Below are 21,246 nucleotides of genomic sequence, written 5' to 3' on the forward strand. Positions count from 1 at the left end.
GACATGTCTGTGCTTCAGTTGTCCTAGTATATGTTAAATTGGGAAAGAGGCATGCTTGCCAAGGATGCAATAGATTAAAGCTGTAGGGAAGTCCCCTAGGCACTGGCCAAGTACGCACTAGATTAAAGCTATAGGGACATCCCTAGTCACTTGCCAAGGACGCACCAGATTAAAGCCATAGGGACATCCCTAGTCACTTGCCAAGGACGCACCAGATTAAAGCCATAGAGACGTCCCCAGGCACTTGCCAAGTACAGCCAGAAGATTTTATCTAATAGTCAGTGATCAGCAGACAAGGTCTGGCACTATTACTAATGAACAGGGAAACGTACCTGGTCCTTTCCATGGTCTCCCACAACCACAAACAAACTCCTATGTCTCTCAGCCACACCATTCTCGATCAGCACCCTGATACGGTTATCTATCTTCTTCCGCTGCATCGTCGTCAAAAGGGATCCTGAAAAACAAAGGTCTGTTCAGACGAATATGTAACAGTAGTTTGTGAGCACACACACACACACTGCAAAAGTCTCAGGCCATCATTAGATTTGTGGTTTTAGCTATGGTATTATTGCCATATTTAATTATTTCTCAGTCTCTTTATAAGAATACAACCAAAAAATACAGGATATTTGTATGCAGTATTAAAAAAAGAAAATCAGAAAAAACAGCTCCTATATGCTAAAGTGGCAAGTATTTAGTGTGCCCTTCCCTTACACTTGAGCAATAGCAGAAACCTGGCTCTCATAAACCTGAATGAAATGGAACCCTAATTAATGTCATTGCTAACACCTGTATTTGTCCTATTATTTCATGTCAAAATGACAGCTGTGAAAAAGGTCTATTACACTAGGTTTGTGCAAGACCTGCTTGATAACTTTCAATCACATCATTCCATTCAAAGTGACAAAGATCACAGAATTTGACAGATATAAAATCATACTTTTGCACCCGCAAGGCAACTCTAAAAAGGGAAAATCGGCAAACTGGATACTCAAGATGTGGTATTCAAGCTGTTATAAAGACATTTGAAGAATTAGGAGAGGTCAAGGAGAAAAAAAGGGAATGGAAGGCAGGAAAACTTTCAATATCTGATGAGAAGTTTCTCAGAGTTTCTTCTTTGAGAGACCAGAAGAAGCCCAGCAAGGACCTGGCTCAGTATCTGTCAGCTTCATCGGGTCTTCTTAAAAGAACGAAACAGTCTGTCTAGCAGTGGTTTCTGTATTGCTGCAATCACCCTATTAAGGGTTTGCTGTGTTAAAACAGTATTTGAAGCAAAAATTCTGAGATTTTGCATATCTTACCAAGAATCCTTTTGTTCATTGGTAAAAATGTACATGAAGTTTTACTGGGGAAAAGCAAGCTGGGAACTTGCCTGGATGTGCCAATTTCCGATGCAAAAAATTGTTTTAGATATAAACACACACATACATGTGTATGCTCATTATAAAATGAGCTGTTGGAAAACGAGGTGAAGACGTCCTCATATTCAAAGAAATGGCAACAACACAGTCAGACCTTATCGATCTTTAAGCAGGTGTGCTCATCATTAGTGGGCTGCTGGAAAAGCGAGGTAATGATGTCATCTAGTATCCAGAGTAATGGCAACTTTCAGCAATGGGACAAATCACCCTTGTTAAACTTGAACAGGTGAATCAATTATATCACAGGTGCAAGAATTTCAAACTGCAGCAGTGAGTTACCGGTATATCCACTTTTTTCATTTCGGGCAGTTATGTACTGCAAAGTAAACTCGGCATGTCAGCCTCTTCTCCTCTTAAATGAGAAACAACTGAGGGGCGCCTCATGTGTGCATCAGTGTATCAAGATAAATCAAACAGATAATGCCAAATGGGTACTCACATTTAACCCAAGTACACTTATGTACTAGTAGACGCAGGCTGGTAACTTGGGTTGTAACGGCTAACCCTCTCAAGGTGATGTCCTCACAGATTTTTCTGATAGAAAATGCAGATAAAAGGACCAATAGAGGGGCGCTGCATGTGTGCATCAGTGTGTCAAGATGAGTCAATCAAATATGTAATGCTAAATGGGTACTCACATTTAACCAAAGTACACTTGTACAAGTAGGAGCAGGCTACCGGCTAAAGCTCTCCAGGTGATGGATGAACAATGCAGAATGATCTCACCACACTCAGTGATTAACGAACGTCAGAAAACAGAGATGTGACTGTTCAAAGAAGGTGCTGAACCAGAGCTTGTATAAAACAAGTAAGTTTATTAAAAACAATTAAAAAGCTGTAACAAGCAGTGGTTACAATGCAACGCGTTTCTCAGCCTTAGCTGTGGCTGTTTCCTCAGGCATAATGCACCTTTTGACAAAATATTTAAACTAAATCCCACCAATAGTGGACAAGAACCACACCCCTAATGGGCGTAATCATACATATTTCCTTAATTGGTTAATTGACAGAGTGTCACAATCTTACATTCAATATGTACAAAACAATAAAATGCAATATTATATTTGGCTACTGCCACATGAATAGTTATTTTGCAACATTATAATTTTGTGGGGATACATTGTAATAGTCTTTGGCCATATCAGCTATACCAAATAACCATGATCAGAATGTTACTAGGAAAGTTTATATCTATACAAATCAAAATAGCACATAACTGTCACATCACAAGAATAAATATATACACATATGTCCATATGAAAGTCCATGGTAATACCATTTCTATGTTATTTAAACTATAAACTTGTAGAATAAATGGTTCCACAACACTGGACACATGCATAAAAATACCTTAGTCCTTATTTTCTTGTATATGCCGAAAATTTTGTCTGCATAGTATGTGTCCAATTTGTAATGGAGAGTATATGATCATTACCTTACTCTAAGTCCTGAATTACGATCTTTCATTTCTATAACTGTATGTGTAATGAAGATCTTATTTTGACATCTATGGAATCAGCAAAAATGCTCTGTGTAATCACGTATGTGTTGAAAAGTTCCTGTTTATACAAACTACCGGGACGCTACCATCTGTAAGTTTGTTTTGTTTTTGTCGGCGAATAGCCCATCCTTCTATTTTGTAAATTGTGACTCTTATTTCTTTGAGCCACTAGTAGAGGAAATAGCATATTATGAGACGATGTCATCTGTAAGGTGTTTCGTTATTGTCGGCAAATAGCCAACCTTTCTATTTTGTGAGTTATGACTCATGTGTCTTTCAGCCATTGATAAAGGACATAGCATATAGTGCATGACATGAATCCTATGAAGGCTCCTAAAGCGGCTCGTGTTGTAACCCGATCAAACTGGTGTAAGATACAATGTGAAATAAATGTGATAAGAATGTAATAGAGATGTGAAGGAGTATATGAACTTCACATACTCCTTCACGTCTCTATTACATTCTTATCACATTTATTTCACATTTTTTCTTGTTTGTGATACTATGGTATTTTTTATAATTTGGTGTAAGATACAAGCCTAACTAGTAACGCCTAAATTGTTAACGTGATTAACTATCATAAAATGTAAGCATAACATCTAATAAATTGTATCTATAATGTATAACTCTTTAATGGAGAGCTAGGTCTATATTATAAATTTAATGATGTGTACCTAATCAGGATAATAAGTGTATCCTAATAAAAATATTATACACCAAGATATCAATATAAAAGGAAGAGAATAACTTCTAATATTAATACCAAGTTATACGTGTATAAATGAATCAAATAACAATATGAATCATTTATGACAAAAAGGGCATGTATATGAGGAGGTGCCACATCTAAATAAGTCCATAATAAGTCAAAGGCGTCACTAAATATTACCTATAAAATGACAATATATAGTGATCATATAAAATTAATCTAGTGTAGGGCTGCAACTAACGATTATTTTTATAATCGATTAATCGGCCGATTATTTTTTCGATTCATCGACTAATCGGATAGAAAAAAGAATCAATAATTGTTTCCTATATTTAAAATAAAATCCACATACTGAGTGTTACAAATATAAACTTCAGACTAAAACTTAACATTAACACAAATGTTTGTCCAATTTTTAAGCAGAACAAATTTTTATAATTAAGCAAAACCAAACCACAAACTGTTTGAAAAGAGGTAGAACTAGAAAGAGGTAGACTACCACTGTTTATAACATTCCGTTGTTCACTCTTTCAGAAACTTTGCATTGAAATGCAAAAATGTCAACATGTCCACATGCTCCTGGCTAAGGCTGGCTCTCTTTTTGCAAGGTATTTTGCCTGCAGCAGAGAAGAGGCGCTCAGTTGGTGTTGAGGTGTCTGAGATGCATAGTTAGGATTTTGCCAATTTCACCAAAGTGGAATATTTATCTTTGTTAGCTTCACCAATGCAATGTGTTTTCCACCCTGGCAAGGGGCCTCTCAACAAAGTAAGCCTGGACTTCATTCCAACATAAAAAATATCTTAAATATCTATATGCAATGGTAAATAACCAGCTATAATGTTAGGGAAAAATACCTAGTCAGCCCTAAAAATAATAGATATATACTTTTAAAAATATAAAAAAAAAATAAAAAAAAGTCAAAAGTGCTAAGGACTTTATATTAACAACAGGACAAAGCCATACACATTTATCTATACAGTACATATAATCAGCAATACCAAGCAAACCGCTAATAATTGTGCAAACAGATAATAGTGCACATCAATTCCAATAACTCCCATTAATCTAGTGCTGGGTGTAAATAACAAGCTCTGCACTATATCATGCAAACCATAGTCCCAAAGCACTTGATTTAATGTAAACAATCCAAATGATGACTCCTATTATTTCTGGGGTGCACATGAGCCAGGAGAAGTTAATTTATACTGTCCTGAAGAAGTGAAAAGTAAACATCTGTAGATGTTCTTTAGGCTAAGTGCATAACCATAAAACCCAGTACCATGTGCAGGAGCTTATTGGAGTGAAGCAGCTGGTGTCATATACAGACCAACTAATTGCAAACCAACTAATCGATTATGAGATTGGTAGACAACTATTTTCATAATCGATTAGTATCAATTAGAACGATTAGTTGTTGCAGCTCTAATCTAGTGTATGGTGTCGAATATATATATATATATATATATATATATATATATATATATATGGTGCGTGATATTGTTACATGAACACCCCATATTTACGGATATATACAATGAGTAGTATAGTGATATATTAACCTAGTGTATTAAAATAACAATTTGCTAAAGGACTAATGTGTGATACAATTGATAATGTTATAGTATAGTTATATATAATAAAAATGTATTGTATTTAATGAAAATGATGGGAAAGACTAAAATATCTTTATAACAATTGGTACTAAAAGGTAAGTATATATTAGGATATATTTCTAGAAGTAACAAAAATATGGCAGACTTTTATATCTGTCGCATCTCCTTGCTCTTTAGGAGACCAGCAAAGGTTGGGTAAAGTCCGTTTACTTGTACGCTGCGGGATATCCAGTATTGCTGTGCTGTTGTTACAAAGGTGTCAGTCGACGCGTGTTTCGCCCCACAATGCATAACGAAAGCAGGGGCCTCATCAGGACTACCTATTGGTTACTTTACCAGTCTCTTTATTGGATTCAACCTTTCATGGGCGGAATCTTGTTTGTTAACCGTTGCTTTTCATTGGCTACAGTTGCCAAGCCTTTTAGATTAGTTCAAACTTTTACCGAAGTAACAAATATATTTAATATACAATGTAGTTTAAAAAAAGGAGTACTGATATTTTTATAGCTTAAATGATTATGTCGACCCGTGTGCACTGCTATACAAACATATCAAGAACCTTACGGTAAAGAGGTAATTGAGTGGTATATAATGTATTTAGTATAGGTTCAAATACTCAATGCGGAAATATCGCTTTTTAAGAAAACAACAGGTTTGATCCTTACTTTTATAAAGAGGATTTATTTTACAAGTGAGAACCTTCAAGATTAATTTCTAAAAGAAACAGAGACTTTCCCAATTCAAAGTGTCATAAACAGATATATATGAAACACTTAGTATTTAGACCACTTCAAACCCTGTGTCATTTTAAATCAGACTACAAGTATTAACCCAAAAATTATGCATATTCAATCCATTCATTTAACCCATGTGGGGACACTGTCTTGAGACTACATGTCCATCTAGCTTCTTTTTTAAGGAGGCATTTATTTTCATCTCCCCCTCGCCCGTTAGATATCCCTCTATTGATTCCTATACATTTTATTTTGAAAAAGTTTTTATTAAATTTTTTCTTAATCTTTTTTTTTTCCTCTTTAACAATTCCATAAGAAAATAAAACATTACATAACGTAAATTGGCATGTACAGTCAATCATAATAAAGCATTTAAAATGGTTTCCGTATTGTCCATTTCCAGAGTTTAATGCAGAATCTAATATCAGTAATTAAGTGGGAACAGAGACAGATCCTGTTCACCTGGTAAATGTGATCTGTGGTTAACCTTCGGTCCCGGCTCTCTCTCTTAAGTTAGTATAACCGAGTGTATTGATTTTATAAGGTCTCAGCCTCCACCCGTCTCCTAGCCTCCCTGTACATAATGAATGGTTCCCATTGCATAATGAACGCATCTTTGGCGTTCAGGTTCTCTGCTGCTAAACTTGCCATCTCATAGTGGTGGATTATTTTCCTTTCGATAAAGGTGAAGCCTGGAGGAGTGGATTTCCAGTGCTGTGCAATGCAAATCCTGACTACTGTACAGATGGTCCTAGCTAGTTTTTGGTGTTGTTTTAGTATGGTGGGGATAGGAAAGTGTAAAAGAGCATGTTCCGGAGATAGTGTAATAGGTCTGTGGAAGATTTTGCTAAGAAGCTCTGAGGTTTTCTCCCAGATTTCTTTTGTTCTGCTACACTCCCACCACATGTGAATGTACGTTCCTCTCTCAGCACACCCTCTGTAGCATGGATTTCGGGAGGGTTCATCAGATCCCCCGAATCTAGTTGGATAAAAATACCATTGGAAAGCCACCTTAAGGTAGTTTTCTTTTAAAGTGGCATTGTGTGAGAAAGAAAGGCCCTGGGCTAGGTTAGATTTCCATGTTTCTAAAGACCATGTCTTGTTCAGGTCCCGTTCCCATTTCAATATGTTTGGAGGCTTATTTTCGCTAGGGGAGTTATTAAATATAGGGTAGAGTGTTGAGATTGTACCAAATGTCAGCTCTCTGGATAAGCATAGTGATTCAAAAGTTGTGTTTAGTGGCAATTTAGCGAGGTCTGTCACTGCTCTTGTTCTGGATTTAAGCTGTAGGTAATGATACCATATGTTTCTATCATTGGGGTCTGTGTCTCGGTATTGTTCAAATGAAATGAAGTCTCCATCTATATATACATCAGCAATTCTATATAAGCCTCTATTAGCCCATTTCTTTTGTGTAGGGAGGTCTATTAGGGTTTGTGGTAAAACTAATGGTGTTAGTTTCGATTTATCCTGTATTAGGGGGTACTTGGCAGTTAATTTGTTCCACAGGAAAACCGTGTGAGCTATCGCTACATATTTATGTAGCGAAGGATTACTGTATTTTTTTGGGGTCCAAAGCAATCTAGAAATCTGATCTGTGTTAACTATTTGTGTTTCAATCTGTGTCCACACTGGTCGTTTTGTATCGTTAATCCAATGTATTGTTTGGGCCATGCGGGCCGAGTAGTAGTAGGAGACCAAGTGTGGGAGGCCCAACCCCCCATCCCTTCTATGCCTGCTCATGATTTTTTTGCTTATTCTAGCACGTTTTCCTTGCCAGACAAATCTCATAATATCTTTTTGTAGGGCATTGAGCTCCGCTATAGGGACTGAAATCGGTAAGGACCGAAACAGATATAAAATTTTTGGGAGCAGGGTCATTTTCGTGGAAACAATCCTACCATAGAATGAAATTTTGAGCTTTAGCCATTTCGTGATTAGGTTCCTGATATGTGTGAACATGGGTGTATAGTTTGCTTGGTATAGTGAATGGATGTCAGGCGTGAGGTTTATTCCTAGATATTTAAGTTTTCTATGTGCCCATGTGAAAGAAAAGTTGATTTCTAGCAATTTTTTGGTGTGTTGGGGTAAATTAATGCTGAGCGCTTCACACTTATCCCCATTAATCTTGTACCCCGATAAGATTCCATAGTGGTGAAGTTTTGCGTAAAGGGGGGGGGGAGTGAAAGGAGGGGTTTAGTTAGTGATAGAATAATGTCATCCGCGAATAGCGAAATGTTATATTCATTGGTCCCTACACGGATGCCTGAGATGTTGGGGTCATTTCTAATCTGGATGGCCAATGGTTCAATGCAAAGGGCGAATAACAATGGGGATAGGGGGCATCCCTGTCTTGTTCCATTCCTAATTTGTATTGGCTGGGACTGGTACCCTGAGAGTTTGATGAAGGCCGAGGGGTTGGAATACAGTATGGTCAGGGCATCACGGAAGCTTCCCGTGATACCTGTGTTCTCTAGCACCGCAAACATGTAATTCCAATTAATTCTATCAAACGCCTTCTCTGCATCCAAGGAGAGGAACAGAGAAGGCGTTTTTTCAGCATTGGCTATGTTAATCAGGTCAATAATTTTGCGAATGTTATCTGGGGCCTCCCTGTTTTTTATAAAGCCCACCTGGTCCGGATGGATTATCCTTACTAGTATGGGATTAAGTCTGTTTGCTAAAATTTTTGTCAGGATTTTAATATCTTGGTTGATTAAGGATATAGGTCTATAGTTTTGGCAATGTTGTAAATTCTTACCGGGTTTCGGGATGACAGCTATTCTGGCCATGAGCATTTCTTTGGGAACCTCATTTTTTTGTAGTATAGAATTAAACATTTGCGAAAGCAGGGGTGCTAGTTCCTCTAAGAATAATTTATAGAAAAGACCAGAGTATCCATCCGGGCCAGGTGTTTTAGAGCTTTTCAGATTTTTTATAGTATTCTTTACTTCAGTCTCGGTAATTGGGGCATTCAAACTAGCTCTCTCTTCCTCAGTGATCTTAGGGAGATGATTCAAGTCTAAGAATGTATTCAAATTGTCGGGTCTATCAGGAGCTCCTTGGCACGTCGGGAGGTTGTAAAGTCTTTGATAGAAATCTGCAAAGGTATTGGCAATTTGTAGGGGGTCATTGGTGCTTTTATTGTCTGGGAGTTGGAGTTGTGGGACTGTGGTGTTTCTGGTTATTTCTTTGAGTTTGTTAGCTAACATTTTGTCGGGCTTGTTTCCATATATGTAATAGTGGGTGTCTATCTGCTTGATGGATCTAGCCGCTTCTTTATTCAATAATCTATCTATTTCGTCATTTATAGTTTTTAGTTCTGTTCTCTTTTTTCTGCTAGTGTTGGCAGTAACTTGAGATCTTAGGATATTAGCTTCTGACTGTAATTGTGCAAGTTGGGCTCTGTTTTGCTTGTCACGTTTGCTGGATTCAGTTATTAGATTCCCTCTTATATAAGCTTTTAGTGCACCCCACACAAAGGATGGGTTAGGTGTGCTTCCTGTATTAAGTCTTATGAAGTCTACTATATGTTCCCTGATCTTCTGTGAGACCAAAGCATCTTGTAATATGCTGGCATTGAGGGACCAAGATTTGGATCTGTTGGGGTTTACGACCCCTGATAAGGTTACTTCCACCATAGAGTGGTCTGACCAGGGGCAGTTTAAGATTTTAGCAGTGGATAGGAGTGGAACCAAAATCTGACTGAGGAATATGTAATCCAGTCTAGATTGAGTGTGATGCATTGGGGAAAAATAGGTATAGTCTTTGACCTTTTCATTTAGTGACCTCCAACTGTCAATCAGATTATGGTCCAGGGTGAAATCTTTCAAGATGTTTCTTACTGATCTAGGGTGTCTGATCTGTGAAGTTTGATTTGTAGTCCTATCCATATCTTGGTCTAGGGATAGGTTAAAGTCGCCTCCTATAATGATCTTGTGCCTTTTCCATTGTGTCAGTAGCTTACTTAGTTTAGATATAAAGGAGGCCTGTTGCTCGTTGGGGGCGTAAACGTTAATGATGAGTATCGGGGTATTTTGGATTAATCCTTTAATTAGTAAAAATCTACCTTCTCTATCTCTGATAATTTCCTCCTCTTTGAAATTCAAGGATGAGTGTAGCAATACTGTGACCCCACATTTCTTTCTCCCACTTATAGCATGGTATTGTGTCGGGTATGATTTGTCCCAGTATTTAGGGGTAAAGTCTCTAGAGAAATGAGTTTCTTGTAACAGAACTATGTGGGCGCGTAATGATTTATAAGTAGTGATTGCTTTTTTTCTTTTTAAATCCGAGTTGAGACCTCTGACATTATGAGATATGATTTTTATAGACATTTTAGGTATAAATGTGTATCGCTATTTGTCTGAACCATTAGGTGTGGGGGAGCAGGGGGTATGATTGTTGTAATAGATGTTGACTGGGGTTCTATTCCTGGTGTAATGCTATAGATGAGAGAGCCGGGACTTACCTCGAAACCCCACCAAGGGGGGATGCTTGGATCCTTGATATGGAGAACAGTGAACATTGTTAACATAGGTGTCATAGATAGGTTAACCTTAGTGACTTGACGACATGCCTGGACAAATAGAACATACATAATTATAAACATAATAACTTTAAACTTTAACATAGTATCCCTTTTCAGGGATAAACTTAGAGATGTAGAGGGTAAAGGGCTCTTCTCAAACATTTAAATCAGATGTTCCTAGATTTGGACTGATAGGGGTTAAGGGGAGGGGGGAGTGGATGGTGAATGGATGGATAAGCTTTTCAATATCTTAGTTTAGCGAGGGGGTATGGGGGAAGGGGGGAGAAGGTTGCAATAATGACAAAAGATAAAAGTGATAGTATAAACATTTAGAACCTCAACGGCGACCTTAGCGCCAACAGTAACAGCAACAATGATAACAGCTGCCCCTAAGTAAGGCAGAGATAATGTCCCAATCTGCATGATCTTATCTAGAAAAGTTTAGGTATATCACGGCTGTGAGATATAGTGTCACTTTTGAAAAAGCAGATGGGCGGCTGTGTCCTGTAAGGACTTAAGTATAGTAATACTTCCCATTCTGAACTAAAGCATGGTGGTTACAGTAGTCCTCTGCATCGCTTGTTTCATCAAGTCGGTAGAGTCTCTTCTTCCGTAGGTGACTCAGAGTCAGAGTGGTTGTTTGGAATGTCCTTTGCTTTTCTTGGCTTTTTAGCTTGACCTACCGGGGACCATTCCTTTTGTATAGGTTTCCTCTGGGTATTCTTAATAGGGGGTGTTTGGGGAGAATCAAAGGGGATCCCCAGCTTGCGGAGGATAGATGAACCTTCACTCATGTTGGAGCAGGTGTGGGTAGCGTTGGCGTGTGTGAAGGCTAATTTGAAGGGGAAAAGCCATCTGTATTTTATCTGTGCTTTGCTGAGGGCTTGTGTAATAGGTTTAAGATCTCTCCTCTTTCTCAATGTGATCGGGGCAATATCTGCATACACTTGGATTGAGTGTCCCTCAAATTTGATATCTGGCAATTGTCTGGCTGCTTTAAGGATAGACTCTTTTACATGAAAATAGTGTAGTTTGAGGACAATGTCTCTTGTGGTGGACTGTTGTGGTTTGGTTAAAGCTCTGTGAATTCTGTCCATCAAGAGTTTATCTGAGTCAACATCTGGAACCAATTGGTGGAAAAGTGCAGTCACTGTCTCTTCCAAGTTTTTATATGATTCTGGTAGATTCCTAATGCGTAAGTTAGATCTGCGGGATCTGTTCTCAAGATCTTCAATTTGCTCTTCTAATTTATATAGATATTCTTCATGTTCTGAAATGGTTTTCTGCAAATATGGTATTTCTTCCGCTATCACTTCAGTTTTTTCCTCTAGCTCTGCTGTGCGGTTTCCTATTTCTTTGATATCTTGGCGTAGCTCAGACAGTGCAGATTTCAATTCTTCTTGAAAAAGAGATTTAATTTGAGAGAGTAGTTCCTTATTATGGGTGTCAGCTGGGAGAGATGCAGAAATTTCTGTCATACTGGAGTTCAGGGTATCTCCTTGAGAAGGGGACTCTTTATTCAACTGTCTTTGTTTAAGTTGAGATTTAGATAGGCATTCCTTGACGGTTTGTGTTTTATTCTTCATCATGAATTATAGTAGGAGACCCACGAGGGATGGATTCTTTAGAGTAGTAGTTAGCTTTAGTTTGATTATCAGCTCAGGGGTTTCGATTTGAGGTTCAAGCTTTTTTTTTTTTCCTTTTCTTTTTTTCAATGTGTCATTGCATTGGGGGTGAGTTACAGATCTACTGTGCAGTTTGGGAGGTGCATAATTAGGCCACTTTACCCTCTCTTTATCACGTTTACAACAGTGTCATAGTAGGAAATGTGAATAAGCTTTGTTCAATGAGCAGAGGGGGGGATTGAATCTCTGTATTTGAAATTTAACAGTTCCTCAGTCTGCAGACTTTCTACCCACTTTAATCGCTCCTAATGTGACTCCCTGGGCGCAGTCTTGAGTTCTGCTTCCTTAGGCTCAGGAGGTGTCAATGTTGTCACAGGGTAGTGTGATGAGGAACTTTATATGTTTAAATTTGTTTTAGTACATTGAGATTAGATTAGATATGTGGGTCGCTTACTTTGGAGGAGCTACCTATTCAGTTAAAACAGGCGTGGGTTCATTAAGCTGTCTTTTTCTTGCAGTGATGCTATGTGCTGTGATTTAACAGCTCCTCTGTCTAATGACTCAGCTCCTTCTAGTGAATCTCCCAGGGTGTCCCCCAAAGTGCAACTTCATGTGCTGCCCAGGAGGCAATGTTAGTATTTTCAGCAGGGTAGACTTGGAGAGGAGCTGTGCAGCCTCAGTTCTGGTCTAGCACATAGGTAGGTAGTTATTTGTGTTTTATGCGCATCAAAGTCTTTTAATGGGGAGAGCCCGTCACTAGAATACTTTTCAAAAGGGGTACTAAGGCTTTCAGCAGTTTGGTAGGGAGAATAGACTATCAGGGCTTTCGTGGGAAGATGCTTATGGGGAAATTGATGTGGCGTGCCCTGGAACTTTTATGGCTCAACTGTGTACTGTCGCTGTTGCCACGTGGCGAGTTGCCTGCCCTGATGTTGCGGGGGGGAGGGGGGAACGGGAGCAGTCTCTTACCCCTTTTTTAGGCACCACCACCTCCAAGCAGAGTCGTCACCAATGTTCTCCTCTCGGCAGGCCGGGCCCGACAGGCCCCGGAGCTGAAGAAGGATGCTGTCAAGATGGCGGACTTTCGCGCCCCTTCAGGCCCGACCCGCCGCCGAAGGAGGGGGACCCACACAGCCTCCGCAAAGCAGCAATCTGAGGGGGGATCCACGTGAGTTCAGGTGTTATTGTAGGCAATAAGGCACTTTTGTGTGGGCAGTTCCTGTTGAATGTGAACACTGTCTGTCGATCAGCTATCCCCTGTTTAGCTTGCGCGCTGATCGCTCTGAAGTCTCTGTCCTCTACTTCCCACTGTAGTGCCGCTGATGTGAGCCTCCGGAGCGGAGCCCCGACCCTCCGGAGTGAAGACAAGTGGTTGATAGGCAGCAGGGGACAAGCGATCCTAACCGATGATGAGGTCGCAGCTTCTTTTTTTTTTTGCCTTCTGCAAGTCGCTTTAGGGTGGCTTCCCGGGTCTTACTGTGCCCCAAAAGGTCTCTTTCTGTAGGGCTAATATTTATAAGGCAATATAGAAGGACAATTTCTAAGCCTGATCCCTATATAATTGTTTTTTTAGACTAATTATAGGCTGGGATGTGAGAGCTCTCTCCAGGCACGTCTTCACAGCTCTGAAGCTCGATTCCTATACATTTTAAAGAGATAGTACTACTATTATGAACCTGTCTAAAATGGCAAGCTACACTAGTGTCCCATTCATAAAGGATGTCATCTCTATGTTTCGGTATTCTGTCCTTGAACATTCTTTTTGTTTTCCCAACATAGAACAGAGGGCAGGAGCATTGTAAAAGAACAACTCCTACTGAATTGCAGTTAGAAAAACATCTAATGCCAAATTCTTTACCAGTATTTGTTGAAAAGGTTTTATACTAACATATAGGGGCAATACACACAGTGTCCACAGGGGTAATTCCCAGGGGTAATTCCCTTTAACCTGTTTTGTTTGAGGTTCAGACTTAACGAATCTACTTTTAACTAACTTATCTTTTTAAGTTAGGAGGGTTTTTTTGCAGTCATAAGAGAGTTTCTACCTACTTTTTCTAGAATGTTTTCATCTAGGGTTAGAATATGCCAGTTTTGTGCCAAAATTTCTCTGATATTATGCCAATGGCAATTATAGGTTGTAATAAATCTTATTTTATTCTCACAAGTCATCTCTAATTTTCTTACTTTACTTAAAGGGACACTGAACCCAACATTTTTATTTTGTGATTCAGATAGAGCATGCAATTTTAAGCAACTTTCTAATTTACTACTATTATTAAATTTTCTTTGTTCTCTTACTATCTTTATTTGAAAAGTAAGGTATCTACGGTTCTTGGTTCAGTACTCTGGACAGCACTTTTTTATTGGTGGATGAATTTATCCACCAATCAGCAAGGACAACCCAGGTTGTTCACCAAAAATGGGCCGGCATCTAAACTTACATTCTTGCATTTCAAATAAAGATACCAAGAGAATAAAGTAAATTTGATAACAGGAGTAAATTAGAAAGTTGCTTAAAATGTCATGCTCTATCTGAATCACGAAAGAAAAAAATTGGGTTCAGTGTCCCTTTAAAGTTTGTTTAATAGAATTATGGGAGTATCCTCTTTCAATGAATCTTTCACACATTTGATTCGCATGATATTCAAATTTTTCCTTCTTAACCTCAATAGCTGACCATAAGGAATACCTTTCTTTAAAGGTTCTGGATGACAGCTAGAGGCCTCAAGGAGATTGTTGGTAGCTGTTTCTTTACGATATATCTCCGTAGATATATGATTACCTTCTTTCTTAATCGAAATGTCTAGAAAGGGCAATTATTTTTCACTATGGGCATACGTTAGAAAAATGTTGCTTTTATTTTTATTCAGTAAAGAGACAAAGTCATGCAGGCAAGCCAGGGGACCATCCCACAGTATGAAAACGTCATCCATCTAATCCACAGGGACACATGGGAGTCAAATATGGCACTAAATTGTTCTAAGATATCCAGCTCCCAAGCCCCTAAATGGAGACATGCATATGTTGGTGCACACACTGCACCCATGGCTGTCCCCATGACCTGCCTGTAAACTGTGTTGTCAAACCGAAAGATATTATTTCCCAGAATAAATCGCAAACATTTTAATACAAAGGTAGTATATGTTTATCACTTTCTGGCCCTCGTGTATTTGTGTGTATATATATATATATATATATATATATATCAGTGACGTCAGAGGCTGGTGAGGCAGGATATGCCTTCATTCTTTAGATATCCTTTGTTGAAGAAATAGCAATGCACATGGGTGAGCCAATCACATGAGGTATTTATGTGCAGCCACCAATCAGCAGCTACTGAGCATATTTAGATATGATTTTCAACAAAGGACATCAAAATAATGAAGAAAATTAGATATTAGATGTAAATTGGAAAGTTATTTAAATTTGCATATGGGTTTCATATGGGTTTCATGTCCCTTTAAATGGTGTCTTGGAAAACTGGTCAACTTAGTAAACAACTGATTTTAGTTTAAAGGATTGTAACAGAAACTCTTGCCAGATAACACAATGCTTGCTCTGATTATGAGATCTAGAAATCCATGCCCATTAAAATATGTTTAAAACATACTTTTTACTTTAATGCTGCAAATTATGCTTATAGATTCTTTCATTACATAAGGGATGAGAGTCAGAGGGGGAGGAAGAGAGACAGAGAGAGAAAGAGACCATGGGGGAGAACAACACATAAGGAGAGAGATGGATAGAGAGAGACACACACACACACACACACAAGGGGGGGGGGGACCCACTGCATTTTAAAGTAATAAAACAGCAGAGCTACAGAGAGTTCAGAAAATTAGTCTATAATTTAGTGTGAAGTACAGAGGCAAGCTGCTAAATTAGTGGGTGTAAAGTTTGAGTAAACAAAATACAAAAACGACCCTGCTGTAAAAGAGTAAACAAACACTAAACCACATTCATTAAATTATCATTTTCACTAACAGAATCCCTATCAGTAAAATCTTACTTTAATAAGATGTGGCTGAAACACTGCTCTCTGTGCCTCTCTCCTGCTCTGGAAGGATTCAGGAAGTGACAGTGGCACATTCCACTGCACTTAGAGGGGAAGAACAGAACTCTCTTTTTCACTTTAGCAAAGCTAGCAGCTGCACAGGACAGCAACAAAATAAATGAAAGTTGTTTTTTTCCGTTTTTGTTTTGTTTTATATGATTTAACATCCAGCCCCAACCCTATGTTCCACTTACTAATGCCTCTCGCTGGATTGGTTCAGCCCAAATAGGACTGCCTCAAATAAGCAGTTAATGGGCCATGCAATGATCTTAACCACTTGCATCCAATAGGTGGCGCAGCATGTTGTGTAATGGTGGGCAGACCTGCTTGTGCCTCTTCATTGCACAACATATAGCTGTGAGAAAAAAAAATTCTGGGAAAAAAAATTACAATTTTTTTTTTAAAGCCAATAAAAAAAAATATATTTTTTGCCCATATGAGAGGTGAATCACTGCCTCACCTGCCTCTAGTGACTGCACATCATATATATATATATATATATATATATACACATACATACACATATATATATATATATATATATACACACTCTGGAATAAAAAACACAATTTTGAACCACGGCGAGTGCTCTCTTTGGACTGATATACAGTAGATAGATATCTATATATCTCTATCCATATCTCTATATATCTCTCTCTCTATATATATATATATATATATATATATATATATATATATATATATATATATATATATATCTATCTATATATATATATATATCTGTCGATCGATCTATCTATATATATCTATCTAACTTGGTAAATAAAGACCTGCACTCCAATCCTTAAATATTTGAGTGAGCAGCCACCAGGGTGCTGTATCAAAGATATACAAAAACAGTCACTAATAAGATAGCACTCACTGGATTTAAAAATAAAACTTAGCTTTTATTGTAGAATTTTCAAAGATTTCAGGCTTCGTCATCTGCCTCAAGGAACTGTTTGAACCATTTGATAAAGGTGCTGGTTGGCACCGAAACGTCATGGGATCGTTTTAATCTTTGAAAATTCTACAATAAAAGCTAAATTTTATTTTTAAATCCAGTGAGTGCTATCTTAATTAGTGACTGAAAAAAAAAAAATAGAAAAAATAAATAAAAAATGATTATATATATATATATATATATATATATATATATACACACACACACACAACCTAATGACATATTTGTTACTATGGATGTGGAGAGTCTTTATACCTGTATTTCTCACTCCTGTGGTATTCAGGCTGTGAGGACTATGTTATCTAAATCAGAAGTATATACAGGTCGGTCCCCCCATAGAATTTATGGATCATTGTCTACATTACAACTATTTCAGATTTGAATCTGATTTTTATTTACAGACCTCAGGGACCGCCATGGGGTCAAATATGGCCCCGGCATACGCGAATCTGTTTATGGTGTGGTACGAAGAATTCATTATGAAACCACACTTAAACCATAATGTAATACGGTACACTCGCTATATTGATGATGTATTTCTAGTATGGCGAGGGGCAGACTGAATTTCATTACAACATTCAAGATGACACACACCAGGATGAATTCAGCATTAAGAGAGCAGTGGGAACTTATAAAGAATGACAGGGGTCTCCCATTCCAAAAGATGCAACCACCAAGAATAGCATATCGCAGAGCAAGCAACTTAAGAGACCTGCTGGTTGAGACAGACCCTGAACGTTGTTACCAAAAGTCCTGTTGGCTTAAGCCCACCAAGTTGGGATGTTTTAAAAGTGGGGATTGTATCACGTGCCATAGTATGCAAACTGGACCCACATTTCAAAATCCACATTCCAACAAAATGGTACAAAATCAACTACAGATTAACATGCACGAGTTCCTATGTGATTTATATACTAATTTGCCTGTGTGCATTGGTCTATGTTGGAAAAACGACTACCACCTTCCGTGAACATATGGCCAATCATAGATTTGCCATCCGGGAGGCCATTGATAAAGGAGACTCAGAACAGCCTGTAGCTCGTCATTTCGCAAAGCATAAACACAATCTATCAAGCTTGAAAATGATGCTCATTGATCATGTACCACATGTACGGAGGGGAGGCAACAGAGCACAAAAATTGCTACGTTTGGAATCAAGGTGGATATATACATTGGACACTGTGGCTCCCAAGGGACTGAATACCATTCTAGACTTTACTCCATTCTTTGGTAAATAAATGGGTTGCCTCTGGATCTTGTGTACCAACATCAACCCACTCCTTGCATGGTGGACTATGAATACTTGAAACACACAGATAGTATTCAGACATAACAATAAGATGTCAAACCTCAAGTAGTTTGGATCTGGCTTTATTGAGACTATAATGGTTCAACGGACGGTTATATACCCAGTGGGTATGATAATGTCTCTGGTTCTAATTCTGTCTCATCTTGGCACCTCGGTCTTAAACATGAGTTTTCTACCATATTTCTTGCTTGTCATGAAGCACATCTGATTAATCGTAAACATATAGTATCCATAATAATATTAATATTTATAATGTTAATAATGTGCTCCATGGAATCCAAACAGCGTTGGAGCTCTGTTCAGCTGATGGGGATGTGATAATTAGACACTGTTGGGTATATTAGGCGGTGTATACTGGGCTATAGTAGGTAAGATTGTGTGGTGATTGTACTTGGAATTTGACAAAGGGACCAGTGTGGTCTCGAAACATTATGCTTTGCTTTTAAATTTTCTACATTAAATGTGAAGTTTTATAACAAAGACTAGCGAGTGCTTAATTTTGCTACATATACATATATATATATATATATATATAGCTAGAGAAAGAGAGAGAGAGAGAGAGATATTCACACACACTCATATACATACGCACATATATACACACACAAATACACATAAAATTATTGTGAGGTGAACTATCTTCAGTTTAATAGGTTAAGCAATCATATTTTATCAACTTTGCAAATGTACCTCAGTAATAACAAGATAATTATATTTATAGAAAAATAACCATTACCTAAAGGGACATAAAACTCAAATTTATTCTTTCATGAATGAGAGTATACAAATTTTAACATCTTTCTAATGTATTCGATTATCAGAATTTTCTTTATTCGGTTTTTATCCTTTGTTGAAAAGCCAGGTAATAAGCTGAGGAGCGTGCACATTTCTAGAGTACAGTACTAGCTCCTATATTTAGAACAAATTTGTTGAGCACTACTCTAATTAGTTTACACATTATGTAGCTTTAAGACTAAAGACACTGCACCTTTGTGGGGTTTAGCAAACAGAGGTGCAGGAGCACTAGTCTTAAAATGACATGCTGTGACGACTTATGGCACATGACAACTTAAAGCAATCGTCATTAATCAGTTAGAATGGCCCTTTAAAGTTAAAGCAACAACATTTTAGCATTTTGAAACACTACCATAAACATATGGAGTAAAAAAAAAGGGAGGGACCATAATTCATGATGTGGAAGAGAGTATGCTCTAAAACATAACTATTTCGTTCATCGTTCTATTAAAATATCCAACTCTGGCCACCCACCACAAAACTATTTTTTTTTCAGGTTGTGACATTTCCACCTCTTATCCAATAGCTATGCTTAGTCATACGGCACTCAAACGTTGAGTTGACAGATTACCCATAAGCTCGGGGGCCAGGTGCCCACAGGTTACCCATAAGCTCGGGGGCCAGGTGCCCACAGGTTACCCATAAGCTCGGGGGCCAGGTGCCCACAGGTTACCCATAAGCTCGGGGGCCAGGTGCCCACAGGTTACCCATAAGCTCGGGGGCCAGGTGCCCACAGGTTACCCATAAGCTCGGGGCCAGGTGCCCACAGGTTACCCATAAGCTCGGGGGCCAGGTGCCCACAGGTTACCCATAAGCTCGGGGGCCAGGTGCCCACAGGTTACCCATAAGCTCAGGCGCAAGGTGCCCACGGGTTACCCACAAGCTCAGGCACAAGGTGCCCACGGGTTACCCACAAGCTCAGGCACAAGGTGCCCACGGGTTACCCATAAGTTCAGGCACAAGGTGCCCACGGGTTACCCATAAGTTCAGGCACAAGGTGCCCACAAGCTACCCATGAGCTCAGGCACAAGGTGCCCACAGGTTACCCATGAGCTCAGACACAAGGTGCCCCGGCTCTTCAGCTTAGGTACAAGATGCCCACAGGTTACCCATCAGCTCTGGCACAAGGTGCCGACGGGTTACCCACAAGTTCAGGCACAAGGTGCCCACAGATTACCCATAAACTCAGGCACAAGATGCCCACAGGTTAACCACAAGCAAAACATATCACCATACACACGGCACTAACCTAGCTCACAGCGGCTCTCACGTGGGTTTGAATTGATACAACTAAGAAGGCCCCAAGCTGCCCTCTACGCGCCTGTAAAACGTGCCGGGGTCTTTCAGTCGATGAGGAAGCGTTTTGATAACGTCACTGACATGAACAGCATGCTGCACGGCGTCCATAACAGGGTCATTATGAATAAACTTTATTGTTCCTGCGGTTACTGACATAGGTCACTGACCAGATTGCAATACGGTCGTACACACAGCACATATTACATCTGTTTATACGGAGAGCAGCATCATGTGACTCACGTGTGTATGTGTATATCGCCCTCACCTGAAACCCGTACCAATTGGTAAAGTAAAATAATGTGATATGGCCGAGGAAATCATTTAGAACGCCAAACTCAGATGACCCAGACCTGTTTATAGAGAGAGCAGCATCATGTCCCTCCCTTGAGTCCCCTCGTAGGTATACATATATATATATATATCAGCAATACTGCCGTACACACATTTACACATACTGTATTACATCTGTTTATAGAGAGAACATCATGTGCCTCCCTGAGTCCCCTCGTATGTATACATATATATATATCAGCAATACTGCCGTACACACATTTACACATACTGTATTACATCTGTTTATAGAGAGAACATCATGTCCCTCCCTTGAGTCCCCTCGTAGGTATATATATATATATATATATATATATATATCAGCAATACTGCCGTACACACATTTACACATACTGT

At 38.8% G+C, this 21,246-nt stretch overlaps 1 protein-coding gene across 1 annotated transcript in view; it reads right to left on the bottom strand.

The window, feature by feature from the left end:
- The window catches only part of NAT10 (N-acetyltransferase 10), a 144,010-nt gene extending 123,369 nt beyond the window's left edge, over positions 1-20,641 (bottom strand). Inside the window, exons 1-2 of the mRNA XM_053689328.1 lie at positions 20,510-20,641; positions 333-457 (exon numbers count right to left, since the gene is read on the bottom strand). Coding sequence (XP_053545303.1) covers positions 333-440 — 108 coding nt within the window. The 5' untranslated portion in view covers positions 441-457; positions 20,510-20,641. The remainder of the gene's footprint in view (positions 1-332; positions 458-20,509) is intronic.
- Positions 20,642-21,246: the final 605 nt, after the last annotated feature.

The sequence above is a fragment of the Bombina bombina genome, chromosome 7 (assembly GCF_027579735.1).
Source record: "Bombina bombina isolate aBomBom1 chromosome 7, aBomBom1.pri, whole genome shotgun sequence".
NCBI classification, from domain to species: Eukaryota; Metazoa; Chordata; class Amphibia; order Anura; family Bombinatoridae; genus Bombina; species Bombina bombina.